A 17,292-nucleotide genomic window follows, 5' to 3' on the forward strand; every position below is an offset into this window, starting at 1 on the left:
TATCAACTTCCGTGATTTTTTGTTCAAATCTATACCAAAATTTCAAATTGTATAAATGATAATGTTGAAATATTACAAGCATTTTTGTGTTACCAAATAACAATAAATGGTAAAACCCTTATCGTTTCACAGCCATAACAGCCCTTTGAGGAAAACCGGAAGTACAATGTGGCCCTCGACAAAAATGAGGTTGACACCCCTGGTGTAGTGGCACACACGCCTGACCTTGGTGCGGGCAGAGTGGGATCGATTCCCAATCAGTGATGGTGTCGATATTTGCCCTGCAACTGATGGGCGACCAGTTCAGGGTGTAGTTCGCCTTTCGCTTAAAGCTAGCTTGTTTAGGCTCCGGCTCTCCTGTGACCCTTCTGAGGATAAGGGGCCTGGGTAACGGATGGACGTAGTTGCTGATTAATTTGTTAATCGACTGGTTGTCGATGAAGGGATTCATTTCGGATTAATGACATTTGAATTCATTCTAATGCTGGGGAGATTGATTTAATATAGAATAGGATCACAGTGACCTCAATTTACTAGTAAATCGAGGTATTTTCTACTAACACTTTAATATGCAATCAAAAAAAATTTGTAAATTTCAACTCCTTAATTCCTACATTGACTTTATACACGCTCTCTCTCTCTTTCTCTCTCTCTCCCTCCCTTTTGCGTGCGCGGCCACGCGCTTGGGGGCTCGGCCCTACGTAACGGCGTCGGGCGCGCGCGCGCGACTTAAAGCAACGCGTCGTCCCGTGTTGATGTGTCGCAGATTTGAAAAGTGAGCTAGGAGAAGACTTTTGCGCGGCAGCGAAACGAACAACCAGCAGGCTCGGAGGCGTTTTTTGCTGTCCCAAACCAACCAACACGTTTCCCTTCTGAACGCGCCCCCCCCCCCCTTTTCGCTCCTTTCTTCTCGCAATTTTTGCCCGAACGCAGGCTGCTTATTCGCAGCGGGGATGGAGCTGTCATCCATCGGCGACCAAGTGTTCGCAGTGGAGTCCATCACGAAGAAAAGAGTCCGAAAGGTGAGCTCCGACTCTTTCAATCCACTCCACGCAACTTACATAACTTATTTTCCGTGTGCTTTTCCGCCACGGCGGAGCGGTGCTGCGCGCCCGTGAAAGAAGGCGGTCAAACGCCCAAAAACTAGGCCACGCACTTTCCATTCACTCCAAAGACAAACATTTTCCCCGACTCCGCGACTTTCATTTTGTTGGAGCACGCATACGCGCTCTTTTGTTTTCATTTCTGGAAGTTGTGCTGTGCGGAGATGCTGCAGCGTGTTTTGTGTGCAGGAGCCCACGCAGATGGAGTACACAGCGAGAAGGGGGTGTGTACACTGTGCAAGGTGGCTGACCAAAGCCACTCACGTTATTTTGGGTTCGGTTCCCACACAGCGAGTGTTTCAAGGAATTTGGGCTACTTTATTAAAAAACAAACAAAAAAAAAAAAACAGAGAGAGAGACTCGTGTACATTAAGTTGCGTGCTGATCGCAGTACGCAGCAATGGTCGGCAGTAGTGACGTCAAGGTTGCGCAACAGCACGTTGTTTACATGTTCCCGTGGCCCCACCTATCCGAGCCCCGCACGGTGCGGGGTTCTAGAAGAGTCCCTTGTTGTGACCGTGCACCGTCACGTCGCGCGCGGCTCTCGTGCTAGAAAGGGGCCGTTTACTGACGTCATTCCTCCGAAGAACACCATTTGACAAGAATAACACTCCCCCCCCCCCTCCACACGCACTTTAAAGTGACAGACATCACCACACGCGCACAAGTACACGTTGTACTTTTGCTCGTATCGTAATGTCAGTCACTCAATAAAGGTGGAATTCAACTTGGCATCGATGTAGATGAAGGTGGCACGGCAGAGCAGTGGTCAGCGCGGCTGCATGACGGTCAAAACGTCCCCGGCTCGAATCTTATCTTATGCGCGTCCCCAACGCATGCATGTTTGTTGAATGAAACAAATGCTATTGTGGACCTTGTTTTGGCAGCTGCCTGGCTCTGGATCCCAGATGTGGACTCGATTAAGCTATGTGCACACAATGTACAGAACCTCAAAAACATCCGATGGCATTTTAGCCAAAATATCCCTCCATCCATTTCCTCTCCAGCTGCCCTTTGAACCAGAGGCAGGGTACACCGTGGGCTGGTCACCAGCCAATCGCAGGGCAGAGACAATAATTCTGGTTCAATTTGGAACCTTCATGTTTTTGGAATGAGGAAGGAAACCAGGAGTCACTGATGGTGTAGTGGTTCAGCGGGCAGCGTGGGATTGATATCTGCCCTGCAACTGACTGGCACGCAGTTCAGGGCGTAGTCTGCCTTTTGCCTGAAGTTAGCTGGGATAGGCTCCTTGTCGCATGTGACCCTCGTGTGGATGGGTGGATGGATGGATGAATGGAGGAAGCCAGAGTATCTGGTCCAAAATCCACAAAAGCATCCAAACACCTTTACTTAAACTGCATGAAAACGCATTTCCCAGAACTCTTAATCCATTTCAACCAATTAGAAGCTCGTAGAACGTCATCATCAGAAAACTACAACGCTGGCAACGTGAAGGGTGATCGGCAAAATTGTGTGTTACTCATCGGTTACAAAATAGCTTTTCAACTCGTGGCAAAGTGCAAGTTGCATTTTCCAGGAACTTTCCGGAAATTTCCACGGGGTGTTAAGCTGAGGTGCATTTGGAAGGGGTTTTAATACTACCGTATCACATTCAAACATAACGACGCACTAAGCATTTTGTAATGTGATATTTTGGGTATACTTGAAGAATGATATTCTTAATGTCAATTTATTTGTGAATGGTACTGGGAAATAATGATCTTACCTATGAAAGGATCAGAGCTGAAATTGGTATTAAATAAAGGAATTTTCAACTCCAGTGGAGCCTTGAGAAGCTATATATATATATATATATATATATATAATATATATATATATATATATATAATATATATATCTCCATCCATTTTCTTAGCCGCTTATCCTCACGAGGGTGCTGGAGCCTATCCCAGCTGTCAACGGGCAGGAGGCGGGGTACACCCTGAACTGGTTGCCAGCCAATCGCAGGGAACATGGAGACAAACAACCAATCACACTCACAATCACACTTCGGGGCAATTTAGAGTGTCCAATTAATGTTGCATGTTTTTTGGGATGTGGGAGGAAACCGGAGTGCCCGGAGGAAACCCACGCAGGCACGGGGAGAGGATGCAAACGCCACACAGGCGGGTCTGGGATTGAATCCGGGACCTCAAAACTGTGAGGCCAATGCTTTTCCATCGTGCCGCCATATATACACACACACACACACACACACACACACACACACACACACACACACACACCACACACACACACACACACACATTCATTCATTTTCGTAGCCACTCATCCTCACAAGGTTCATAGGACACAAATCAACACCATACATATAGATACACTAACACGGATCAACATAGAGATACGTTTTTCAGATGCTAAAGAATATTATCTATTGTTATATTATATGCCTACACGTGTTTCCCCATCGTTTTATGTACAAGTAGTCAACTACACGTTAATTAATAATCAGGCACCGATGCTATTTGCTAACCCATTTATGGTGTTTTGCATTGTTAGCTAGAAGGTAGTTAGCAATTTGCGTAAGGAAAAGTTCAATGCTCAACGTGTAATTGTATTGTCTTGTGTTTAGTGTGAGAGTAAACATCAACTGGGAGTGGCAACAAACTGTTGAATCCTCTTTCGGGGTGCGGTGGAGCTGATAGGAAGCAAAAAAAAAAAAACAAAAAAAAAAACGTGCATGTTTTTGTATCTATTTTAGTGGTATTTTCACTCCCCGGTTCTCTTGTCTGCAGGGTAATGTGGAGTACTTGCTAAAGTGGCAGGGATGGCCCCCAAAGTGAGTAATCGCTGAGTCACCATCCAGTGACATCATCTCTTTAATATACGCTCACATCCAGCATGATGACTGACTGCGCTTCCATATTTTGGACGGCCGTTTACGAGAAAATGTTAACATGCGCCTTGTGTGGTACCTTTGCAGGTATAGCACTTGGGAGCCAGAGGACAACATTTTGGACCCTCGCCTTGTCCTGGCCTACGAGGAGAAGTGAGAGGCGTTGGTTTAGCGTTTTTTTGTTGTTGCTGTTATTGTTCTGGCGCCCACCTCTTTTGTCTTTTTGCTTGTGTTCCGGCGGTGGTCCCAGTCAACAGAAGATCAGAGCTCTGGCCTACCGCAAGAAAGGCCTCCGACCCAGAAGCCTCGTCCTGCGGGTAAAGTCATGGATTGCATCTCCATATTTTCTTACACTTTTTCTGGCTTGCATTTATATTTAGGGGTTTGAGCTATGTCCGAAAAGTCCTCAAACTAGTTTCACTAATATTTTCATGTATTTCAAATCCAAATTCCAAACTATTTACTACTACAACTTCATCTTAATCCAATACTTAATCTGTTATTTATAGAAACGGTCAATCCTAAATACCAGTTCTGAATCAATATTTATCTAACAACATGGAAAAGATCACATATTTACTCACGAGAGATGCTGATTAGTATAGTAATGTGTACAGATGAAAAGATTTGATCAACCAATAATAGGAAGATGAAAAAAAGAGGAGACGAGTTTCAAATGTGATTGGTTAATGACATTGCTAATATATTTTAAATTTTATATTTTAAATTGCACTGATCAGCACTACAGACAAGGCAGCACGTGGAGACTGAAATCTCATTGAGCAGAAAAATATGATATGCAGTGAAGAAAATCTCACAAATAAATCGCTAAAAAAAAAATCATACATTGTAAATTCTGGATTTTTCTTTTTAGATTATCCCTCTCACAGTGGACATGCAGCTACAATGAAAATTTCAGACCCCTCCATGAGTTCTAAGTGGGAGAACTTGCAATATAGCAGGGTGTTCAAATACTTATTTTTGTCACTGTTTATCATCCACTTGTACTGGGAGCAGTGCAGATAAGAGAAATGCTATGAAATGAACAGAATAGAGAGTTGGTAATAAATTTATACAACTTCATGGAAGTTAACTTAAAATTTAAGATATAAATGTTGATTAGGTGGTCGTGATACCTCACTATTGGTGCAGGTGTACCTGGTATATTTTGTGACTATCCAGTAAAAACTGGTCTAAAGGGAAGGGGGCCAGTCCTGTCCTGCCTCATATAATAAATCCCCCAATGTGTGTCCTTCTAGAACATTTTCGCCATGGACCTCCGGAGCGCCCACAAGCCCCCGGAGAAGCCCCCGCCCCGTCTGCGCCTGTCGCTGACCCGTGCCATGAGCACGGACGTGGACCACGGCGAGCGGGGGGGCGCGTACTGTCGCCCCGCGAGGAGGAGGAGCAAGCAGCTGGGAAGCAAGCGCAGGCCCCGTGAGAGCCCCGACGGGGCTGTCGGCCCCCGGGGGAAGAAAGTGGAGTGGGAAGACGCCAGCGAAGAAGACAAACACGAGTCCGGAAGCACCTCGGAGGAGCCGCGGCCAGACAGCTTAGATGGTTTGTGTGTGACCTTTGACCTCTTTGCGATCTTAAACCTATCTTTAGCGACAGCAAAAAGTTCATTTGTATTGCAGCGGTTCCTAGTGACATAAAGATGTGGACATTAGCAATTTTTAAAAGTTTTTTCAACAGCATCTCTTTGATGCCATCTGGTGGCAACTCAGTGCTAAAGTGAGTTGAGGAGCTTCATAGAGACAATAGTAGTATTTTAGTAATTGCGTTTTAGGGAGTGGCATCAGTGAGATCTGTGGGTAGTTGGGAAAAAATTGTAATTTTCCCTAGATGGCAGCAAAGCACTAGTTTTGTGAAAATGAAACTCCTCAACTCACTTGCGCATAGTTCCTTGGCGCCAAGAGGCCAAAAGATGTCAAGCAAAGCACTATTGTTAATTGAAGCTCCTCAATTCACTTCCACATCGTCCTTTGCACCAGGTTTTTATTAAAAATTCAAGATAAACTTTTCTTAGTCCCACAATAGTTACATTTTCTGCGTATATCGGAGAAAAGGGACCCCCAAAAACCCACGGATTGTTGAATTTGCAAATACCGACCTTTGTGTATGCGGCGTTAATTAAATAATTATTAACTGATTGATGGAGACTATATTTAGGTTCAAGGTATTGAGAGCTTTAAAAACCAGAAGTACGATTTTGAAATCTATTCTTTGACCGGTGTGATGTGGTACAGGTTCCAGGTTATAGTAAGAACTCGAGTAGTAGTAGTATTCTGGATCAGTTACAGTTCCAATTGTTTGAGCATGATGGTAGTCCTCGGAGAACCAAATATTTTTGTATGTGGCACTTGGTGTACGTTTTGAGAATCACCGGGCTCATCGAGTGACCTTTGTGCCTTCAAGGTCATTCCGAGTGCAGCTCGCCTCCCGTCGTGGAGCGGCAAGACCTCGAGATGGACGCGGAGGAGGCGAACGCCACCCAAACGTGGTCGGACCCGCCAGACGGCAGCACCTCAACCGTCGCACGTGACAGTTCGAAGGACGCCGCCGCTGCGCTTGACGATAGAGCGGCGGACGCGGTTATCGCCGCGGGCAACGTGTCAGATGGTGATACGGGCAAGGTGGAATTGAAGTCAAGGGCCGAGAGTCCCGGCAATCGTTTGGGAAATGACACAACCGTCGCCGTCGCGGTCAAAGGAGATGCGGCGGTCGACAATGGGAAGGTTACCGCGACGAGCGCTCAATCGGAGCATCCCGGGAAGGTGATCATGACCGAGGTGACCATCAACTCGCTGACGGTGACTTTTCAAGAAGCCGCCGAGGCCGCGGGCTTCTTCAAGGGTTGGTAGACCAACGGCCGACGGCGCATCCATTCGACAACAATAAAATCAGACTTGCCCACTCATTTTGTAACAATGTGTAAAAATGTCGTCTACGTAACATGTTTACAGAGCTCCACTCCTTTCCTGCTGAGAAGATGTTTATCACCAAGAAATTAACAAACAGATGGTAAATGTTGCGATTAAGACACAAATTGTGAGACGGCGGTCAACCGAACTCACTTCTTCCAAGCAGCTACTTTTCGATTGTTATTCCTGAGGTTTGTTTTGATAGGAATTCCGGAGAGTCCGAAATAGTGGCACAGGTCCGACCGGCTCACTTCTTCCATGCAGCTACTTTTTACTCAAATGTCCCGAGTGCTTTCCAGTGCTCAAGATACTGTAACGTTCTTCTAGGTGCCTCATTCCATCAGCCCCCTCTCAAAAATGCGTTTGGTACGGACGTCGGCACCCAGATCCGAGTTTATTTCTGTCGCGGCAGAAATAAAACGAAAGTGAAGTAATGACTGCTGCTCGTACGAAGAAGGAAGAGGGATGCACAAAAAAATAAAAAAGAAGTATTGTTGTTTGCTGTCTGTTCGTTTAAAGAACTATAAATGCTACTTGGTTCTATTTTTGTATTACCAGTCGATAGTCCACTCTTTACACTGCTAGCCTTTGTGCTTTTCAAAGGGGGAGATATCATTTTACACTGCTGCTGTTACGCTTTGTACAATAATATACTGTACAATAGGCAGACGTACGTAAGGTCAGACAATAGAGAGCCTTTGTTATTTATTGCATGTAATGTGTGTAAGCTAAACTAAACTTACTGTATAAGTCGGAATCATGTCTTTTCTTGGGAAAAAACATTTTTTTTGACTGCATTTCCAATAAATATGAACTAAAACGATCACCTTTTTACAGCACAAATTTATTTATCCCTCCTTGATTTGTGCAATAAAGCATGACCTCATTGGTGTGGAGTTTGCATGTTCTTGCTGTGTTTGCATGTTGACTTTTTAAAGGGCACATTCCCAAAACATGCATGTTACGTTAAAGGGGAGTTTGTAATTTTTAAAACTCTATTTTTTTAACACTTTGTTATCAACTCCTGCGAGGATAAGCGACTGAGATCATGGATTGATGGATGTAAATAACATTTTTACTTATCCAGTACATCCATCCATCTATTTTCTTAGCCGCTTATCCTCACAAGGGTCGCGGGGAGTGTTGGGCCTATCCCAGCTGTATACAGGCAGGAGGCGGGGCATACCCTGAACTGGTTGCCAGCCAATCACAGGGCACATAGAGACAAACAGCTCACACCCACAATCCACCTAGGGGTAATTTAGAGTGGGCAATTAATGTTGCAAGTTTTATGGATGTGGGAGGAAACCGGAGTGCCCAGAGAAAACCCACGCAGGCACGGGGAGAACATGCAAACTCCACACAGGCGGGGCCGGGATCGAACCCAGGTCCTCAGAACTGTGAGGCCAACGCTTTGCCAGGTGATCCACCGTGCCGCCTATCCAGTACATGCAATTAAAAAAAAAAAAAAATGTTTAGGTGGAACAAAAAAAAGTAGCTTTAGAATTTAAAGCTGGTTTGATACTATTCAACATAAATGTCGAGATTGAACATAATACATATTAATTTGGTCTTATGAGTAATAATAATGGCAAAGAATCATGGAGTAGCTTGAACCATAAAATTATTAAAACTGCGTTGACGTTGTAAATCTATTACATCTCCACTAGGGGGCAGGTTCCATATACAGAAGAGTACATATAAAAAAACCAAATTCTGCCAAATGACTCGCCGTGTCACTTTCTGCTCAATTCAGAGCTCAATATATAAATTTTAACACTTTATCCGCAAGCACTTACCACATAGAGCAGTTGACAAGACTGCCAGTGGATCTCAGTCAAAAAGAATAAACCAGGTTGTACAACTGAAGTCGTGTACAAGGTTACTGTTTGGGTTCCTGATCCAAATTTTCTGCTTGCTTTGCTTGCTGCGTCCGTCCAACAGCGACTTCTCAATAGAAGGTCACTAAAACTCAAAGACATTGTGTTTCAATCAGTAAATCACTTAAACGTTGAATTTGAATTCAATTTGTCTCATTTGCCGCATCTAATCTTTGTCTTGTGATGGTCATTTCATATTTCTGACTAAAAAGGATCTGAGAAATTTGAGTTAATAAAGTGCCCACTTTCACTTTCAAGCTACTCATCCCAGAAGTAAAACTACAGACAGCCGCTCCTGCGTCGCTATTCAAAACGAGAAAAGCAGCAGGGAAAAATGGAAGTTGCTTAACGCTGCTAAGCCAATTCTTTTATGAACCATATTTATGTTCTATTGGCTCTTCTGTCCAACCCAACTGTTGCTCGTTCGCAAGATAAAAAACTAGAGCTCGAACAAGCAGGGGCGGTCCTAGCTCGGTGTTCCGCACACCATCTCTTCTAACAGAGGGCGGCCGGCTCAACAAAGAGGTGGTAATTCCCCTTTAAAATTAATTATTTACATGTCATGATACCAAATGAAAGTGATTTCACGGGGGGAAGGAGTTGACCCCGGATAAGAGACTCCGTAGAGTACACGTATTACACATACTAGTATTTGAAATAGCAGACTGTTCTTGTGAAGTGTTTTTTTTTTTCACTTTAAAAAAAAAAAAAAGGGGGGGATATAGAGGCATAACCACACAAATAGGAAGTTGACGCACCAATTTCAACAAACCACACAAGGGATGAAGTCTGTAGGAAACACTTTTACTGTATTGATGTCAAAAGTCATTGAAACGCCAGCAGCCGACACGAGGCTTCACCCTATTGCCATTTGGCCGAAAACGAGTCAGTGCAAAGGGCAGTTTGCGGCGCACGTATTAGCGACAAATCACTAAGAGAAAACTTTATTTACTAAAAAAAAAATATATATATATTAATTAATGCTGCTGTTAAAAACCCAACTAACCATAGTTTGATCTGGACAGTCACAGCATTAAATGGACAAATGTGTTGGATATGTTGTGGTCTACTTGACATGTTGGAGGGGCTTTTGTGTGTGTGTGTGTGAGAGACAAGTGCTGTGGGAGGGTGGGAGTGGGGGGGGTCTCATGTGTCGCTATAGTATGATGCAACGTCTCTGAGTGTTCTTCTTGCTCTTCTTGTTGCTGCGGTTGGTCTCCTTGTATCTTCTGATCTCTCTCACTAGCGAGTAGAACGCTTCCTCCACGCCCTACAAGGAACACAAAAGGTAGGTCATATTTATGTAGAGGTGGGAAAATGTCAGCCCCCCGTCACCCACAACTGTGATTTCTATTCCTTGTACGTCTGGTACATGCGAAGAATTGCCACTAAAGCTGACCGAACACATTCCACGCCGTCGCAACTGCCCACCTGTCTGGTTTTGGCCGAGGTCTCGACAAAGGGCACGCCGTAACTTCGCGCCAGGTCCTGTGCCTGGCGCGTCTCCACCGAGCGGGAGCTCAAGTCGCTCTTGTTGCCCACCAGCACCATGGGAACGCTGTCGCTGTCCTTCACCCGGTTTATCTGCTCTCTGCGATTAGAGGCCGAGACCGCCGACATTACAAAATGAGGCAATTTCCTTGATAAACTAGGGGAACAGTTCACTATTGTCAATCGTTTCTGTAGATTGTTTTGGATGGAGGGCGATCCGTCAGGTCGTACAGTTCACTAGTGGTTACCATGTCTGCCTCATACAGTGAAGAAAATAAGTATTTGAACACCCTGCTATATTGCAAGTTCTCCCACTTAAAAATCATGGAGGGGTCTGAAACTTTCACCGGAGTTGCATGTCCACTGTCAGAGAGATAATCTAAAAAGAAAAATCCAGAAATCACAATGGAGGATTTTTTAAAACGATTGTGATACAGCTGCAAATAGGTATTTGAACACCTGTTTATCTGCTAGAATTCTAACTCCCAAAGACCTGTTAGTCCGCTTTTAAAAGTCCACCTCCACTCTATGTATTATCTTGAATCAGATGCACCTGAGAGAGGTTGTTTGCTGCATAAAGACACCTGCCCACCCCATAAAATCAATAAGACTCAAACCTGTAACATGGCCAAGACCAAAGAGCTGTCCAAAAACTCCACATGGATGGAAAGGGCCACGGAGAAATTGTCAAGCAGCTTGGTGAAAAAAGGTCCACTGTTGGAGCAATCAGTAGAAAATGGAAGAAGCTAAACATGACGGTCAATCTCAAATCGGAGTGGAGCCCCATGCAAGATATCACCTTGTGGGGTCTCAATGATCCTTAGAAAGGTGAGGAATCAGCCCAGGACCATGCGACAGGACTTGGTCAATGACCTGAATAGAGCCGGGACCACCGTTTCCGAGGTGACTGTTGCTAATACACGAAGACGTCAAGATTTGAAATCATGCATGGCACGGAAAGTTCCCCTGCTTAAACCGGCACATGTCAAAGCCCGTCTTAAGTTTGCCAATGACCATTTGGATGACACAAAGGAGTCATGGGAGAAAAGTTTGTGGTCAGATGAGACCAAAATGGAACTTTTTGGTCATAATTCCACCAGCCGTGCTTGGAGCAAGACGAATGATGACTTCTATCCCAAGAACACCATCCCTACTGTGAAGCATGGGGGTGGTAGCATCATGCATTGGGGACTGTTTTTCCTGCACAATGGACAGAACGTCTGGACTGTATTAAGGAGAGGATGACCGCGGCCATGTATTGTGAGATTTTGGGGAACAACCCCTTTCCTTCAGTCAGAGCATTGAAGATGGGTCGTGGCTGGGTCTTTCAACATGACAAGGACCCGAAGCACACAGCCAGGAAAACCAAGGATTGGCTCCGTAAGAAGCATATCAAGGTTCTGGCGTGGCCTAGCCAGCCTCCAGACCTAAACCCAAATAGAAAATTTTTGGAGGGAGCTGAAACTCCGTGTTTCTCAGCAACCTGTCTGATCTAGAGAAGATTTGTGTGGAGGAGTGGGCCAAAATCCCTCCTGCAGTGTGCGCAAACCTGTTGAACAACTCCAGGAAACGTTGGACCTCTGTAATTGCAAACAAAGGCTACTGCACCATTGGTTTTCTCAGTTGTTCAAATTCTTATTTGCAGCTGTATCACAAAAAATAAATTGTTAAAAAAATGATACATTGTGATTTTGGGATTTTTCGTTTTAGATTATCCCTCTCACAATGGACATGCACCTACGAGGAAAATTTCAGAACCCTCCATGTTTTCTTAGTGGGAGAACTTGCAATATAGCAGGGTGTTCAAATACTTATTTTCTTCACTGTATATCTACGTGTGGTCACATAAACCACATTGTGGTACGTGAATTCACGAGCATCTATCCAACTGCCCTCTTTACTGTCAGAACCTTTTGCATGGTTTCCCAGAATGTTGAACGATGAAATAAAAAAATAAATAAAGGCATCACAAGCACAAATATAACCCACAAAGTGAGATTAAATCCAAGAACGTCCACGTCATGTCTGAAACACTATATTAGTTGCATTTCAAGGATCACAAGACGGCAAGGCTGCAAAAGTCTGAAGGTTTTGTTCTATTTTCGTGTCTTTGGTTTGGGTCCACAAAACAACAGACCCATAATATCAAACAATAGTTCAAACAGTTCCGAGCAAATCTGTCAGAAGAACTTTCAAACACTTTTTTTTTTTTTTTTTGCATACATGACGTAGCTGACACACAATGCTTCAGTACTTTTATTTTTAGTATTTTAAGAGCAACGACAGTACGGTCCAGAACTATCTCCCAAGAATAGCGGACAACTGCGAGTACTTGACCCTCCTCAAATGTCTTTATTCACAATTACCTATATTAATACTGTACATGTATCTCAAACCATGACCATAAACACTCTATTATCATTAGCGAAGCATCTTACGACGTCAGCGTTAACTCGTACACGAGTGTACATCCAGTTTTTAAAGACCAAGCCAAATCAGGGTGTACTGAGGTGAGCTGAACTCTACTGAACATCACAAGTACCTGTACAGGTGAACATCCTCAAAGGACTTGGTGTTGTTGATGGCATACACACAGAGGAAGCCCTCCCCGGTCCTCATGTACTGGTCCCTCATGGCGCTGTACTCCTCCTGACCCGCAGTGTCCAGGATGTCCAACAGACACGTCTCTCCGTCGATCACCACCTGCTTCCTGTATGAGTCCTGCGACATAGGAGGACACCGCCGTCTATGCTTCTTACAAAAGCGATTCTCAACCACTGGGCACCAACATGAGTTTCCCGCAAGAAATTAGGCAAGAATTCATTTTACGTACGACAAATAACGTATCTTTGTTCTGCGCCAGTGACCTTTGCCCAACGATGCAAATGTGTTACGAGCATTATCGATCCATCCATTTTTTTTTGCCGCTTATCCTCACAAGGGTCGCGGGGAGTGCTGGAGCCTAACCCAGCTGTCAACGGGCAGGAGGCGGGGTACACCCTGAACTGGTCGCCAGCCAATCGCAGGGCACATCGAGACAAACAGCTGCGTTCACAATCACACCTTGGGGCAATTTAGAGTGTCGAATAAATGTTGCATATTTTTGAGATGTGGAAGGAAATCGGAGTGCCCGAAGAGAACCCACACAGGTACGGGGAGAACATGCAAACTCCACACACGCGGGGCTGGGATCGAACCCGGAACCTCAGAACTGTGAGGCCAACGTTTTCCAGCTGCTCCACCGTGCCGTTTTACAAGGAACAGGATTACATAATTCAATTACAAAATATACGTAACCCATTACATTACTGTGTTTAATTCAGTAGTTTCAGTTGTTTTCCAAAAATGAAAACACTTATTTTTTTCCCATATCACTTCCTCCTTCTAAAACCAGCACTTGCTATTGCGTCCCTGATCATGTGCCATCCTGCCCTAGTGTCAAATACGGCACATTTTTCCAAATGTGACCTTTAAATCCCACCTTCCAAAATTACAATCAAGGCTTTTAATCCACATTTAAGAGGACATGTAAAACGGTCTTGTTCATACATTCAAAACTAAGTTTTTTTTTTTAAAAATGTGTATTACTTTAAGAAAGGAATTGACATAGTTGCTCTCGTATTACATTGTCAATACTAATTGGCAATTATAGTAAGCAACACTCCTGCTGGCGGCACGGTGGAGCCGCTGGAAAGTGTTGGCCTCACAGTTCCGAGGTCCCGGGTTCGATCCCGGCCCCGCGTGTGTGGAGTTTGCATGCTCTCCCCGCGCCTGGGAGGGCTTTCTCCGGGGACTCCGGATTCCTCCCACATCCCCAAAAAACAATGCAGCTTTTATCTACTTGTTTAACTTTGTTCCTTGGCACTTTTTCTTCACCAACCAGAAACTTGATTTGCAGTATATTGCCCGTTAAGGCAGTAATGTCCATTTATACCTCTGTGCCAAATGTTTAGCATGTAAGTGCAATTTTTGTGAAGAGACCCAGAGTCCATTTATTTTTTTTATCTAAAAAATCTTTTGTACTTAAACATTACAATGTTAGAATTTAAAGTGAACTGTTCTTGAACAGGATCCACTTACATTATAGTGCTCTAAAATCATTATATCGGTGGCATGGAACCCATCAATGACACTCTCGTTTATCTTGATAGTTTCTGGTAAAATATATTGTCCTAAAAAAATTGCTATGGTAACAGCGGAAAACACAATATACTGAGACAAAAGGATCAAGGACTAACACAAAAATATTGTACAAACACAATTAAAAAAAAAAAAAACTAGAGTAAAAACTGCAATAAAAACCTGTCATATGCCAGGACTGAGAAGCAAGAAGCATGTGTGTGTGATGTGGGGGAAGAGGACGGGATCTGTATCCCGTGATGATAAGATGCAGGGACTCGTTGTTCTCGGGTTGTTTCCATGACACGTGCATGGCGGGACTCACCCAGTCTCAAGTGTAAAATGATCTACGGAATCGTGACAGAAGGTAGACTGAACCTGTGGATCACCTGTTGTTATCCATACAGCAGATTAATAGCTTTGTGTTCAAATAAATGGGCCTAGATTTCACACAGAGCATATTAAATATTAATCAATGATGTAATACGATAGAGAGACTATTAGGGATCCCCACACCAAACACATTAAGTCAGGGATAAGAAGTATAACCGCCATATGCACTCATCTTCAAAAACTTTGCAGCTCAGCTTTTGGTTAGCGCTATATTTTTGGAGAAATGATAATTCATTCATTGTATGTATATCAATGGGCTTTCACAGACCTTTCCAAAGAGTTTTGAAATGAAACCAAAATCAGCACCTCAATTGGTGTTAAATTAAAAAAAAAAAAAAAAAAGCTTAAAGGGTGGCATGGTGGATCAGCTGGTAAAGTGTTGGCCTCACAATTCTGAGGACCCGGGTTCAATCCCGGACCCGCCAGTGTGGCGTTTGCATGTTCTCCCTGTGCCCGCGTTGGTTTTCTCTGGGCACTCCAGTTTCCTCCCACATCTCAAAACATGGAACAATAATTGGACACTCTAAATTGCCCCTAGGTGTGATTGTGAATGCGTTTCTGCACTGCGATTGGCTGGCAACCAGTTCACGCCTCCTGCCTATTGCCAGCTGGGATAGGCTCCAGCACTCCCCGCGACCCTCGTGAGGATAAGCGGCTAAGAAAATGGATGGATGAATATATATGGCTTCTCAAGGCTCCACTAGAGTTGAAAATTCATTTATTTAATACCAATTTCAGCTCTGATTCTTTCATTATTTCCCAGTACCATTCACAAATAAATTGACATTAAGAATATCAGTGCGAAATGCTTCGTGCGTCATGTTTGGATGTGATACAGTAGTATTAAAACCGCTTCCAAATGCACCTCAGCTAAACACCCAAAGAAAATGGATGGATGGATGGATAAATGTTTAAAGTTGCGAGTTAGTTCCCCTAATAATTTTCATCATTCATCCATCCATCCATTTTCTGCACCGCTTATCCTCACTAAAGTCACGAGCGTGCTGGAGCCAAAAGCGGCCGAGAGGCGGGGCTACACCCTGAACTGGTTGCCAGCCAATCACAGGGCACATATAAACAAACAACTGTTAACACTCATATTCACACCTACGGACAATTTACATTCTTTAATCACCCAGGGGTGCTGTGAGAGGAAACCACAGTACTGGGTGGAAAACCCCCACAGGCATGGGGAGAACTCGCAAACTCCACACAAGCAAGCCCGGGATTTGAACCCGGTACCATAGAACTGTGAGGCAGATGCACTAACCATCTGCTGTGCTTCCTCATTGTGATGAAGGGATTTAAAATAAAAATGTTTTGTGTTCCCGTCTTTACATTCCCAACAACATCTGAGAAATTGGAGAAAACCTGATAAAAAAAAAAAAGATCATTATTTATTATACTCATAATACCCTTACGAGGTAATTCAATTTTAGACTGCTGCACAGACTGCATATGTTTGTGTTTAACCCAAATCACACCCATGCAGCAGCTCACACAGAAGGGATTTTACATGGAACGACCCAAAAATACCACAGTACACACTTGACACATTAACAGCAAACGTGAGTCCCACCTCGATGGTTGGATCATATTCATCCACAAAGTGATTCTGGATGAGCTGGATGGTGAGCGCACTCTTCCCCACGCCTCCTGCACCGACCACCACCAGCTTGTATTCAGTCATGCCTGCAAACTGACGCGAAAACAAAACAATTGTCAACAAAAACAGAGACACGGACGCGTTTGCTAGCAGACGAACTCATCAAATCTGATACAGCGCCGTGACATGGCGACCCAGATTTAACTTGGACACTCGTTCGACGCGTGTCGTCTCAAACTTACGTCACTACCGTTGTTGCCAAATAGCACAAAAGTCCGTGTTATGTAAATAAACAACAACAAAATAAAACAGCCTTGCCTTCAAATGTGATTTATAAGAGCGTGCAAGTTCACAGGTCCAGAGTTGACGCGTCAATGGATGAATATTAGCTTGCTACATAGCGTTAGCCTAAAGACTATTTCCGCACGTAAACCGCAGGTCGAAAAACACTTTGGGATGAGCCCTCGAGCCTTTTTCTCGGCTACAGTTTGAGCATTAAAACGCAACGCCGAGATTTAGAACGACTAACTGCTAGTTAACTACATCTACGTTCAAGTTGTGAGCAAGTAAACGCCACTTTCACGAAACCTCCATTGTGTATCAATTGCAAACCAGCCCGAATCATTGCGTTAATCCCCACACCAGACCGACCAATGAAACGGGAATCCTAAAACAGACCCAAATGATATCCAATCATAGTGGAGAAGTAACAGTTGGTTCCGCCCATGGCAAAGGGATCATCCAATCATACATAGAACTAACCACGGTTGGGCGTGGTCTCTGGGAATCCGTTCGATTGTTTTACTGTACATTTGTCTATAGCGTTTTTATGTATTTGTAATGTTTAATATATGTAAGTTGTGGTGTGTTGGAATATTACCACATTTAATTACATTATTGCAGGTACATGTACCTTATT

General features: G+C 44.0%; 2 protein-coding genes across 2 annotated transcripts; one reads left to right on the forward strand and one right to left on the reverse strand.

Annotated features, from left to right (window-relative positions):
• The first annotated feature begins 715 nt into the window (after positions 1 to 715).
• Positions 716 to 7,708, forward strand: cbx7a (chromobox homolog 7a). The gene is made up of 6 exons (XM_061847256.1): positions 716 to 1,022; positions 3,860 to 3,903; positions 4,048 to 4,113; positions 4,211 to 4,277; positions 5,220 to 5,520; positions 6,379 to 7,708. The coding sequence occupies exons 1-6, from the start codon at positions 954 to 956 to the stop codon at positions 6,822 to 6,824; spliced, it is 993 nt and encodes a 330-aa protein (XP_061703240.1). The 5' UTR covers positions 716 to 953; the 3' UTR covers positions 6,825 to 7,708.
• A 1,857-nt stretch (positions 7,709 to 9,565) lies between these two features.
• On the reverse strand, positions 9,566 to 17,027 carry zgc:55558 (GTPase KRas). Its single transcript, XM_061846573.1, has 5 exons — positions 16,692 to 17,027; positions 16,347 to 16,466; positions 12,798 to 12,976; positions 10,196 to 10,355; positions 9,566 to 10,034 (listed from the first exon to the last, which is right to left on the reverse strand). Exons 2-5 carry the CDS (start codon positions 16,455 to 16,457, stop codon positions 9,921 to 9,923), a joined length of 564 nt encoding a protein of 187 aa, XP_061702557.1. The 5' UTR covers positions 16,458 to 16,466; positions 16,692 to 17,027; the 3' UTR covers positions 9,566 to 9,920.
• Between the last annotated feature and the right edge of the window lie 265 nt (positions 17,028 to 17,292).

Source organism: Syngnathoides biaculeatus, chromosome 16 (assembly GCF_019802595.1).
Source record: "Syngnathoides biaculeatus isolate LvHL_M chromosome 16, ASM1980259v1, whole genome shotgun sequence".
Taxonomy (NCBI): domain Eukaryota; kingdom Metazoa; phylum Chordata; class Actinopteri; order Syngnathiformes; family Syngnathidae; genus Syngnathoides; species Syngnathoides biaculeatus.

Coding starts and splice junctions, on each gene's coding strand:
- zgc:55558 (XM_061846573.1), bottom strand. CDS start 16,457: ATGACTGAATACAAGCTGGTGGTGGTCGGTGCAGGAGGCGTGGGGAAG. Junction 12,977..16,346: donor AATATGATCCAACCATCGAG/GTGGGACTCACG, acceptor CCTATGTCGCAG/GACTCATACAGGAAGCAGGT. Junction 10,356..12,797: donor GAGGATGTTCACCTGTACAG/GTACTTGTGATG, acceptor CTCTAATCGCAG/AGAGCAGATAAACCGGGTGA.
- cbx7a (XM_061847256.1), top strand. CDS start 954: ATGGAGCTGTCATCCATCGGCGACCAAGTGTTCGCAGTGGAGTCCATC. Junction 1,023..3,859: donor CGAAGAAAAGAGTCCGAAAG/GTGAGCTCCGAC, acceptor TCTTGTCTGCAG/GGTAATGTGGAGTACTTGCT. Junction 5,521..6,378: donor GCGGCCAGACAGCTTAGATG/GTTTGTGTGTGA, acceptor TGTGCCTTCAAG/GTCATTCCGAGTGCAGCTCG.